At 29.9% G+C, this 13,544-nt stretch overlaps 2 protein-coding genes across 2 annotated transcripts in view; one reads left to right on the top strand and one right to left on the bottom strand.

Annotated features, from left to right (window-relative positions):
• The first annotated feature begins 2,918 nt into the window (after nt 1–2,918).
• Nucleotides 2,919–4,998, top strand: LOC116853359. The gene is made up of 3 exons (XM_032834422.1): nt 2,919–2,933; nt 3,162–3,399; nt 3,478–4,998. The coding sequence occupies exon 3, from the start codon at nt 3,497–3,499 to the stop codon at nt 4,805–4,807; it is 1,311 nt and encodes a 436-aa protein (XP_032690313.1). The 5' UTR covers nt 2,919–2,933; nt 3,162–3,399; nt 3,478–3,496; the 3' UTR covers nt 4,808–4,998.
• A 7,892-nt stretch (nt 4,999–12,890) lies between these two features.
• LOC116853357 (ATP-binding cassette sub-family G member 4-like) overlaps nt 12,891–13,544 on the bottom strand; it is a 23,373-nt gene continuing 22,719 nt past the window's right edge. Inside the window, exon 3 of the mRNA XM_032834421.1 lies at nt 12,891–13,482. Coding sequence (XP_032690312.1) covers nt 13,449–13,482 — 34 coding nt within the window. The 3' untranslated portion in view covers nt 12,891–13,448. The remainder of the gene's footprint in view (nt 13,483–13,544) is intronic.

Raw genomic sequence — 13,544 nt, 5'->3', positions numbered from 1 at the left:
AATGAATATGTTAATTGGCTCTGGAATTGGCTGTCCCTATCGGTGATTGATTAAAATTCGATACGTCGTGACGCCGCCGCCGCCACGTTGGCCGATCGAGCGTTGGCGTGGACCAAAGAGAGAGAGAGAGAGAGAGAGAGAGAGAGAGAGAGAGAGAGAGAGAGAGGGTGAGCGGATAAGGAAGGGGGAGAACTAAATGTAATAATTATTGAATTGTTAGAAGAAAAATAGTAAGAAGAATAAATACGGTGATAATAAAAAGGTAAAAAAGAAAAAAAGGAGATATACAGGGTGTTAGAAAAGTCTGGAAACGGTTGAATATCTCGAAAACAAACCATTTTAAAGAAAATTTTTTCAAATAAAAGTTGTTTGGTTCGAAGGGATCTATAAAAAGATGTAATTGGTTTGACCTTAAATAGTCATTTGAAGGTCATATGAAGGTCATCTTCAATTTTTTAAACGGAATAGCCCATATATTATTACATATTCTTATAGCTTATCTCGAGAGCTTTCCAAAACACTATAATAAAATATTTTTTCGTTAAGAACTTTTTGAGTAATAACACTTGAAATTTCCCGTACTTTGACATAGAATACAAAATATCTCGTAAAATATTCATCTTTCGATTATCTTGCCTTAATGCTTTTTTGCACAGAATAATGAGACAAATTAATTAGCTTAAAAAAAAAATAAAAAATTTTTTACATAATAAATATAAAAAAATTTTGTTGTGCTTTTTTTAAGCCAATTAATTACACTTCCTACTGGATCGAGGCCTTTTATATACATGAATGATTTTCTTTTGAAGAGTGTGCACTGCTCTTATAAGCAGTTGACTTGTTTTACAGCAGATCTTACGAAATTCGCATATTTGTGTTCAGATTATGCATCAGGACCATTCACGCTTTATGATGGTATGAGGAATGTAAAGTTAACGAAACGCTTACATAGTGCAAGAGTTCATTATGTTACGTATTATCAGCAAACTCCATTGAATATAAATATATGAAGGCTTGGGAACTTTTCCATCATCTTTTATGGCGGATAAAGGATGTAACAGTTGTACTGATAGGACAAAAATTACAAACTGAAAATATAAATTTGGAAAATTGTAATGATTGCAAGTCTCGAAATCGAAGAATTAGTATCGTGTGTCGCCCTGAATCTTATCACGAGTATGTAAGAGAGCCGACGTTTCAGAAACCAAATGTGATCATAATATTTCAATCACATTTTGATACAACAAGCGCATGGCAAGAATATAGCTTATTGATATCACAGAGTATGAACTGTTCATATATTCTAACAGCCAGATCGCAATCTATGGCAGAGGAGAACATAAATAACATACGAAAGATTATAAATATAAATCCTGTAAATGATGGACCAAACAATTTTAAATCCCTTTATCCACACAGCAGTTGCATGGACATTGTGTCGGTTATTGTAATTCGCATGTAATTGTCTATCGGAATTTATATCCTTCATAGAGATCATTCTAAACGATTTGTAGTTCTGCTACTCCCATATCACTTACATTAATAACATTATTAACATAACATATTTGCATTGATAACATTATTGCAAATAATACAAAAGACAGATTGCCCTCATGAATATTTTTATATAAACTATTTTTTGTGAATTGTGGATATTTCTAATAAAGAAATTATTTAATTTCTCTCTTTTTCTTTCTCGTTTTTGTTGTTTTATTGTTGTTGTTGTCTTTTAAGCAAAACATGTCGATAGTAATAAACGAGTACATCAAATGCATGAAAGCATCACAAAACAGTATGTTGCCTTTATACATACACGCGCGCACATACACACACACACACACACACATATATATATATATATACACACAGGATGTCTCATTTTAAATTACGCATTGAAATGTCTCGAAGATCAAACTGCAAAATGTTGCAAACAAAATTAATACGGTTTCAAGAGGACACGTCTGATAATGTTACTCACTTGACCTCAGTGACTATTAAGATTATATATGTAAAGTTACACCTAATTTTAAATAGGATCATATATAGTTCTGTTAACTTTAATTGATTCCTCTGGTTATTCCATGTATAAAAGTGATTGAGTAAAATAACTTAAAAGTGGAAATTTTCCGAGATATTTTAAGTTATATTCTGATATTTTTCAATATAAGATAAGAAATATTTTATACTTTCTTTTATCGGCGCAGTTTCGTCCTTGTAAAATCCTATCTCTGCGTCCACATATATTCTTTTTATATCTCTCATCTTGTCCCATCGATTTTTTACTCAGAAAAAATATTATGTAAGTTTTACTTTAAAGAAAAATTCCTTTTAATTTTGCAATATTCTTCAATAACACTGAAACAGTTTGTTAATAGAGTTTATTCTTACTAACAAACATAGAAAAGTTTTTAATAGTGGATTTTATAGGAATATTTAAATGCTTAAATATTCCTATAATACAAGTTACATATTTGTGAAAAAGAGATAATAAATTCAGATAGCATGTCATTATATTCTACAATACAAAAATTTTATAACTTTTATTGTAACTCTTTCTTCCTATATTGGCCATATAACTGATTTTTCAAGTGTAATCAAGAAACACAATAATGTTTTACATCAAATGTACGCACAAAACGATGCATGAGCCGCAAGGTCGACTACATACGCTTATGCGATTCTGTGCAAAAATAATAATATTAAAAACTTGCATTACTTAATAATAATAAAGACATAATTATTGTTTAGATTTTGATGAATCAAGCTCCAACAATCTTAACCTTGATATGTGTTAAGAGACTATGCAATAAATACTACATTTAAAAAATGCAATAGGCAATAAATTGTACCTCTTTCTAGAGTCAAACAATAGCGGCATGGAGAATCTATTTATCTAATTCCTGAACATTGCCTATTTTTAGGAGTTATTACGAGTGAATATTCATTAAACTATTAAACTATTAAACTATTAAACTATTAAACTATTAAACTGTTTGGTAATAACATTTTAAAAATATACAAATTTCTGCTTTTTCTCCACGTTTGCTTTTTTATTTTAGTTTTATTTTATTTATATTATATATTTACTACACTATTATATTTATATTATATATTTTTTATTATATATTATAATTTTTAAGCCTTATTTATTATTTATTTAGGGAATAATAGAATATAATATAAAAATAACAGATTGTTCAAGAACTCCATATGTTTTTATGCGCAATATTCTAATTGTGAACGGATATTCGTAGGCCATTATAACTTTGTATACCGTTCAGATTGTCAACTACATTCGTGACATTCAAGGAAACTTGCAAACAGTTTCTCAGTGTCTGCGAAACAATCGCTAACTATACATCTGAACTGTGCAAAGAGAACTATCTTACTTACACTCAGGTACCGTATTTCACACATAAATTAAATCCATATTTTAATTACAAAAATATCCAAAATAAATATATCCATTATTTTCAGGTAAATAAAATATATTGTCATGGAAATTTCCGCGGATGTGGAAAAATTATACAACGATAGTTGTTGGATGAACGGCGATTATAATTATAATAATTTCTTCAATCCAAATATTTGTCATGTTTGCAAAAAAAAATGTGGCAATTTGATGTTATGCGATAATTGTTACATGATCTCTTACTGCAGTTATAAACATAAATGCATGCATTTTAGACAACACCAGCAATTTTGCGCATATATAACACAATATTTAAGAGAAAATAGTGGCATAGCATGGCGCTTTCATCATTTAGAAACATCTCAATGGATTGAGTCAAGAAGAAAATTTGTGCTTGCAATCGCGCAACAGCTTCCACGTAGGCTAGAGTCGTACGAAGTGCAAATGATCATTTTCGCAAAATCATGTGATATTTGTCATCAGCAGATTAATATATTTACCTGTAGAGTATGCTATTCCAACAACTATTGCTTTAGTCATATACTAGAGTTTCAAATGAATCACTCATCAAAATGCCACGAGTTGATGTTATGTCTTAATCTTGATATCTTATATATCATACCTATAAATTTTAAACGATTAATTACATTTCCTACTGTATCGACATCTTTTGCACACATGAATGAATTTCTTTTGAATAATGTGCACTGTTCTTATAAGCTCTTCGCTTCTTCTAAAAGAGATCCTACAAAATTCGCATATTTCTGTTCCGATTATGCATCAGGACCATTCACTCTCTATGATGGCATAAAGAAAGCAAAGTTAATGGATCTTCTAAATCGTGCAGGATCTCAATATGTTATCCATGTAATATCAGCAACCTCCATTGAATATAAATATATGAATGCTTGGGAACTTCTCCATCATCTGCTGTGGTGGATAAAGGATGTAACAGTTGTATTGATAGGACAAGAATTACGAACTGAAAATATAAATTTGGAAAGTTGTAATGATTGCAAGTCTCGAAATCGAAGAATTAATGTCGTGTGTCGTTCTGGATTTTATCACGAGTATAGGAATGATTCAACGTTTTGTCAACCAAATGTGATCATAATATTTCAAGCACAATTTGATACAGTGAGCGCATGGCATGAATATAGCTTATTGACATCACAAAGTATGAACTGTCCATATATTCTAACAGCCAGATCGCAATATATAGCAGATGAGAACATAAATTACCTAAAAAATAATATAAATATAAAACCTGTATATGATGGACCAAACAATTTCAAATCCTTGTATCCATATAGACAGTTACATGGACATCGTGTCAGTTATCGTAATTCGCATATAACTGTGTATCGGAATTTACGTGCATTCGAAACAATTTGAAGCCCTTGTATGCGATTCTCATATCACTTGGATAACGTTAATACAAAAAATACAAAAGATAGATTGCTTTTTAAATTATGAATGTTTTTATATAATCCATTTTTTGTGAATTGTTATTTTAATGATATTTTTGAATTGATTATTTGTGAGTTGTTATTATTGAAATTTTTAATAAAGGACTTATTTACTTGCTCTCTCTTTCTTTTTTGTTGTTGTTGTCTTGTTGTCTTTTAATCAAAATATATTGGTAGTAATAAACGAGTACATAAAATGCATGAAAGTATCCCAAAACAGCATGATTTTATACACACACGCGTGCACACGTTGCACACGTAACGCGCACATTACGCATTCAGATTTTCCGGAAACCAAAGGTTTCATTGATAAATGTTGCACACAAAATTAATATGGTTTTAAGGGGACGTTTGATGATGCTACTCACCTGAGTAACTTTGCTAAGATTATGTAAAGTTACATCTAATTTTGTAAATAGGATTATATATAGTCCTTTTAACATAAATTGATTCCTTCGGTTATTTCGTGTATAAGAATGTTCAAGTGAAATAATTTAAAAGTGGATATTTTCCGAGATATTTTAAGTCATATTTTGATATTTTTCAATACAAGATAAGAAATGTCTTATAAATTATGAACTTTTTGACAAAGTTATTTTAATATTTGTATAGGTTAAATGACAAAGAAAACTAATAATGTTAATCTCTATATACTAATCCCAGAAAACACAGAAAATTCAAAAAGAATTTAAAATTGCTAGTGTGCTATTTATCCGAATTTATTTTCAAATAATATGACTCAGTTGTGTAGACAGTATATTAATTAAACGTGACTTAATGAGACGTGGTAGTATTATATTATCGGATACCTGTAATTAGAGTCACGAGCCTCGACATATCTTCAATGATTTTATTTTGAATACATGCGTGCGATGGACTTCTCTTTGTGTGAAAAAATACAAACCCTTAGTGTATCGTATAATTTATAGACTTAACTTTGCACAGGAAGTACCGGTCGGGATGGAGTGGACTTTGTATTGCGTGAAAAGTTAGAAACCCTGGATACCGCACAATTATCGATCACGTTCTATACGAAATGCATTGCGAAGTGAATGTTGTTTTGTTTGAATATAGAAATAAATATTTTATAGATAAAAGTGGGTTTTTACAAATTAATCTTAAAATTGACATAAGCTGGAATATACGTAAACGATGTAGATTTAATACTTAATAAAACTTAAGTTATTGAATCCAATATAAAAGAAAAGTGCTATAAAAAGGATGTCTAAAGAGAGTGATATTGTAATTATTAAAAAGATGGGACGTATTCGAACGACAAAAATATTTTAATACTGTGGCGACACTGATTAATCGCGCCTAACCTCGCACCGCTGGTATTTCATATATGGCGACGATATGCTGCTGAGTTTTTCCGTGTGTTAAAGAAAAGTATGCAGCGATTTAAGAAAACATTCTATTAGGTGCTGTTAATATTGCTAAATTCATGTAGTAATGATAATACTATATACAGTGGTTTGCAATATTTTTCTTGATAACGGATATTCGAAGTATTCCAAATAGCAAGGAATCGTTATTTTGATGTCAATATGCAATCGTAATTGATCAGTAACGTCATACGTCGATTAAATGACATATATTTAACGTCATGTTTTAATATGTCAAAAGAGCTTAGCAATAATAACATCATATAAACGTTTAATTGATTATTTGTTGTAAGTGAATTTTTCGAATAAAATAATATTTTCTGTTCTTAGCGATATACAGGGTGTCCGGTAACTGATCGAGCAACTGCCGTGTACGGGTCAAAATAATCATAAAAGTATATACCATTATGAAATTTTCTCAATATTTATTCCATAATTAATTAAAATGTATAAACGAATGAGCTCACGAGAAGCGGTAGGACAGGCTCTGTGTGTGAAAGAAATGGCTTATCTCTTAGCAACGATAAGTAAACAGCTGATTTTGAGGTGGAGTAACGTATACGTATCGCTTGTTACTCCGCTTCGAAATCAGTTTACTTATCGTTGCTAATAGGTAAGCCATTTCTTTTACACACAGAGCCTGTCCTACCGCTTCCCGTGAGCTCATTTGTTTATACATTTTAATTAATTACAGAATAAATATTGAGAAAATTTCAAAACGATATATAACTTTTATGATTATTTTGACCTGTTCTATTTGTACACGGCGGTTGCTCAATCAGTTATCGGACACCCTGTATATCATATTTTTTGCGACATACGTAATAATTAATTTTAACAATAATTTTAACAACAATAACAATATTTGGCGACATTTGTATGCTTGTATATTAGATCAAATTGAATAAAAATTCCTCTACCATTTTTCAAATGACCACGTACTGATCACATATTTGCTTTTATATAATTCTATTCATGTAGGGAAACATGTAAATTATTTTCACTTGGTCTAATTACCAGATATCACGTTTTGATATTCACGATCTATCAACGATATGATCTATCACGATTGAAGTTTAAACAACAATATTTCTTATTAACATTTTTAAATGTGTTATATATATATATATATATATATATATATATATATTTTTTTTTACAAATAAAATATTAGTATAAAACCATTAATTTTTGCATAATTCCACTCGTACAGGCAAGCGCGTAAACTTGGTATCTTTTTTACTTTTTTTTTTTTTAAAGGTAGGTTTGTTCGGATATACACATACATGTATATACTGCCGCCATGTTTTTACAAAATTAGGCAAGTAACCACCCAGATAGCACAAAGAATTAAAAAAGAATTCAGTTGTATGTCGCCGATTCTGAGTTCATTTTTGGGTGCAAATAGAATTATTATCACTGAACTAAACTTTGAAGAATTCTTTTCGCATCTGAAAATGAATTCAGAATCAGTGACATACGAATTAATTCTTTTTGAATTTTTTTTGAATTCTCTATGCTATCTGAGCAGAATCTATCCCAGATAACACGATGAATTCTTTAAGTGTTCCTAAAGTTTTCTCCTTTCCTGAATTGTACTTCTTTAGGAATTCGTGGAAGAATACTATAAGAATGATTTAGGAAGTTACATGCACCATGACTGGAGTTCCTCAGAACTTCTTAGAGTATTCATATAGAGTTATACTATATGAACATAGATGTATACTTTATGAATTCAAAAAGAATAATGTTTATACATAGAAAGAGAAATACAAACCCAGTAAACACTAACAGCAACATAATATCAATGTTATATTTTCCTAATCAATAATATAAATGCAACATAATGCATGTTACTTACATTTTTAAGTAGAAAATTATAACATTGATGTAATGTTACTGATAGTGTTTGCTGGAAGGATAGTCAATAAACATCAACTTAGTTGTAACGTTACATCAATATTATAATTCTCGCTCAACAATATAACTGTTACGTACAACATATGTTATATGTACCACTTACACAGTTAATTGGAAAATCATAATATTAATGTAACGTTAATGTTTGTTGATGTTTAATGAGTAATAGTTCTCTTTTAACTGAAATAATTAAAATACATCCAGCTTTTCACTATATAAAAGAAGAAAGGAACCAAAAATTGTACAAGATATCAAATAGAATCATATAGAATAAAGAAAGAATTATATTAAATAGTTACATCTTTAGGTTATAAAGTAGCATTTTGTAAAATATAAACGCAATTCAACCATATTCTTACGATTCAATTCAATAGTATCACTTTTCTTTTTATCATATAATTTATTTGAAAAATTTGCAGAAAGTTCCAATTATAATAATACAATTATAATAATAAGTTCCAATTATAATAGTACAATTATAATAATAAGTTCCAATTATAATAATACAATTATAATAATACGCAAAGCACTGGAAATGATATGTGTATCTGCTGCACGCAACCACAAGAAATAACCCAGTAAGCAAAAAATCATTAATATAACGTTGCTACAATGATATTGAAGAACCTGTAATATTATCAAATATGTGGTGTTTAATATTGTATCAAACATCATTATGAACATATTTTGACTGCGATTTGGGAATTTCAATAATGTTGAAATAGGATTGCTATAACGTTTTAATCGGCAGAAATATTTTTAAGATGTTGCATTGATCTCAAATAAATGTTAAAGTAATATTTGAAAAATATATTTTTTGTAATGTTTTTAAAACGTTTAAACAACTTTCAGAAAAATCATATCACAAAATAACATGTGAAAAATATAAATGTAATATTATTAAAAAATGTCCAAACAATGCACATGAAGTCAATGTTTTTAAATGTTAATTAATGTTTCTTGCTTACTGGGAATTGTAATAAATAAAACACTTGTAATTCCTCACGAATTCTCAGAGTGTTCTAGGAATTAAGTCGCAAAGTATTCGCTACAATAAACTTCTGAGGAATACTTCAAGACAAATTTATTGTGGTTACTTCTCTTCACGAATTCTTCAGATATTCATTTTTCTAATTTTGTGTGTATTCTTTAAAACGAATTCTCTAGGAACTTCTGTTCATCTCTGTGCTATCTGGGATGTTATAGGGACTCTAGGCCTAACTACTTGATATCATATTTTTTGTAGAAAATAGAATTTTAAACAAAAATATTCCTCATTAACGTGTTTATGTGTTATTTTACAAAATATTTTTTACAGAAACATTAATTTTTGTATAATTCCACTCATGCAGGTAAGCGCGTGAACTAGGCGCTTTTTTTATCTCTTTTGTAAAAAGGTAGATTTGTTCGGATATTACATCTTTTTTATAAATGATTAATTATCTATTAAACACACACAAATTTTATATAAGTTTTATAAATAAATGTAAACAGATAGAGAATATTAGGTAAATTTATCCTTTATTATAAGAAGTAGAATATGTTCCATCGTATCCCCATCATCCCCATCGTATTTTATTAGTATATGGTAGTTGTTGATTTTATTATAGAACAAATTTCTATTAAATATATGTTGTTTATTATCAAAATGAAAATATATGCATATATCTTTGTGATATATTCAACATATTGTTAATACAGTTTTTTTCTCGCTAACGAACATAGTAAAGTTTTTAATAGTATATTTCACTGTTCCTATAAGTAACATATTTGTGAAGGAGATAATAAATTCAGACAGCGTGTCGATGTACTCCACAATACAAAGATTCTAGAAATTTTACTGTAACTTTCTTTCTTTGTATTAGTAATATAACAGATTTTTCAAATGTAATCAAGAGACACGATAGCTTTTTGCGTGCACAAGTTTTTGCATTTATAAAATGCGTGCACAAACGCGCCGCAAGGTCGACCATGTATACTTATGCGATGTACAAAAGTAATAATATTAAAATGTTGTATCACTTAATAATAATAAAGAAATAATAATTATTTAGGTAATAATAATAATAAAGAAATAATAATTATTTAGGTTTTTATAAATCCAACTCCAACAATCTTGACCTTGGTATATGTTAAGAGACTATGTAATTAATGCTAAATTTGAAAAATGCAATAGGCAATAAACTGAATCTCTTTTAAGAATCAAGCAATAAAACATAGATAATTTTATTACAAAATTCTTACACATTGCCTATTTTTCGGTCTACTTCAAGTGGATACTCGTACTGCTGTATCAATCAATTTAGTAATAACATTTTAAAAATTCCAAATTTCCTTTTTTTCTCCACGTTTTCTTCTTTATATTTTAATTTTATTTCATTTATATTATATATTTATAATATTATAAATATTATATATTATTTATTTATTATTTTTAGGATTTATTTATTTAGGGAATGATAGAATACAATATAAAAGTAATATATTGTTCAAGAATTCCATATATGTTTATGCGCAACATTCGACTTGTAAACTTGGATATTTGTAGGTCATTATATCATTTATGTTGTCAACCATATTCGTGACATTCAAGGAAACTCGCAAACAGCTTCTCAGTGTCCGCGAAACAGTCGCCAACTATACAACTGAACTGAGAACAAAGAGAACTATCTTACTTTTACTCAAGCACCGTATTTCACACACAAATTACTTCACAAATTACTTACACAAATTATAAAAATCCATTACCTTCAGGCAAATAAAATATACTGGCATGGACACTATAGCGGATACGCAAAAAGTGAACACCGATAATACTTGGTTAGATAGCAATATTAGTTGACGTAATAATAATTTCTTTAACCCAAATATTTGTCACGTCTGCAAAACAAAAAGAAACATTTCGATATTATGCGATAGTTGTTATATAATCTCTTACTGCAGTGAGGGGCATAAACAGATAGATCTGAAACAACACTAGCAATTTTGCGGACATATAACACAATACTTAAGAGAGAACGATAGCGCGGAATGGCGCTTTCATCAATCAGGAACGCCCAAATGGATTAAGTCAAGAAAAAACTTTTTGCGTGTAATCACGTAACAGGTTCCGCGTTGCTTGGAGCCGTACGAAATGCAAATTATCATTTTCCCAAAATCCTGTCGTGTTTGTCATCAACAAATTAATCGCTGTAAAATTTATATCGCTGTAAAAGATACTATTCCGACAACTATTGCGTTAGACATAAAAACGTCTTTATAAAGGATTATGCATCAAAATGCGAAGACTTGTCGACGTGTCTTAACCTAGATCTTTTAAATCTCATACCTATAGAATTTGAATGATTAATTATATTTCCTAATGGATCGAAACTTCCTGAAGACATGAATGAATTTCTTTTGAATAGCGTGCATTGTTCTCATAAGCCCTTAGATTGTTTTAATAAAACTTTTACAAAATTTGCAATTTTCTGTTCCGATTATGTATCAGGACCATTTACGCTGTATGATGATATGAGGAAAACAATGTTAATGGATCCCTTATGTAGAGTAGGACCTCAATATGTTATCCACGTAATATCAGCAAACTCCATTAAAAATAAATATATGAGGGATTGGACACTTTTCCATCATTTTTCATGATGGATAAAGGAGCTAACAGTTGTACTGACAGGAGAAGAATTAAAAACTCAAAATATAAATTTGGAAAATTGTGATGGTTGCAAGTCTTGAAATCAAAGGATTATCGCCGTCTATCGTCCTAGATCTTGTCACGAGTACACGACTGATCCAACATTTCAGCAACCAGATGTGATCATAATATTTCAAGCAAATTTTGATACAACAAGCACATGACAAGAAGATAGCTTATTAACACCACAGCGTATGAACTGTCCATATATTCTAACAGCCGGGTTGCAATCTATATCGGAAGAGAATATAAATAATTTCCCGGGTAGAAATTGAAACCGCTTAAAGTGGGTTTAACCTGGTCAAATTTTCCTTATTTCTGTCAAGTTCTAGCCAGACAATCCAGGTAGGCCCTAGGCGAAAATGTAACGATCGTATATATCAACGCCTAAATTGTAAATCTGACCAGGCTCTATTACGGCAAGCTTAAGCTGTAATAGCGTAAAATTGTAAAGCTGTAAAGCTTTAATAGCCTAAACCAAAATAACGCGAATTGAGATTCTGTGTAATTTTCATCATAAATAGTAAAAGTGAAACCTTATATTATATAAAAAATTATATCCGAATATTTTTTAAATAGGTTCAAATAAATATTATTTATAAAAAATATTAATAAAAGATATTTACTTAAATGTGAATTATCCCTATTTACATCAAGTAATCAATACTCTATGTAAATAAGGATAATTTACATTAACATAAATGTTTTATTCCAAATATTAACTTGGACTATGCAAGTAAATAATAACTTGTCTATAAAAATATTTGTTCCTCAATATATTTGTATGAAAAATATAAGTATATAAATGTATGACATAAGTAATACTATATATAAGTAATATATATACAGGGTGAGGAGAAAGTATGGAAAACCTGAAAAATCTAAAAAAATATAAGTATTACAGAAAAATGTTTCAAATAAAAGTTGTAGGATTTAAAAAGGTCTATTCAATAGTCTCATCGGTTTGACCCTGGCTGGCGTCGTTAAGGTGAAGTCAAAGTGACCTTGAATTTTTTAAATAGAACATCCTATTTTTTTATTGCATATTCTTATAGTCCTTCTCAATACCTTTTCAAAGAACTATAATTTTACTCATTTTGGATCAGCCGTTTCAAAGTTATTGAGTATTTTACAGTAAGAAGTAGACATTCGAATAGACATTCGAAGACAAGATCGGAATATAATCCAGCCAACTAAGATCGGAGGATGATCTAAGCTCTTAGCTCATATATATATGACAACCGAAAACTCTCCAAGTTTGCTGGTCCTTTCTTGGCCCCACTTCTTACCATGAACACGGGCTTAGGGGCGCATTAAGGTTGTTGTGCTTTAAGTTTAGCTGTTGGTCCACCCGGAACGAATTCCGGGAGGAGACAACATTACGAGCGGGACCTATGGGAGGTATAAAGCACAACAGGGTCAGGAGAGGCTAAGGTGCCACAGAGGTGGCTGTATTGCGCATCACTGACCCTCAGTAACCAGACTCAACCAAGACGAAACTGCAAGACAAAGTGCCCACACCAGCGTAGTTTTCAGGCCACTAGGATGCTCATTCCTGACGTTTCCACAGCTTAGGCGCCTGGTCTTCGTAAAGCCATCCAGCGTCTAACAAATGTGTAGGATATAGGACGCATGACACATTATATATATATATATATATATATATA

This window comes from Odontomachus brunneus, unplaced genomic scaffold (genome assembly GCF_010583005.1).
Source record: "Odontomachus brunneus isolate Ranch 3 - 2012 unplaced genomic scaffold, Obru_v1 Obru_scaffold_310, whole genome shotgun sequence".
Classification (NCBI taxonomy): domain Eukaryota; kingdom Metazoa; phylum Arthropoda; class Insecta; order Hymenoptera; family Formicidae; genus Odontomachus; species Odontomachus brunneus.
The sequence above is the reverse complement of the archived record's forward strand: the minus strand, read 5'-3'. Positions and strand labels throughout refer to the sequence as shown.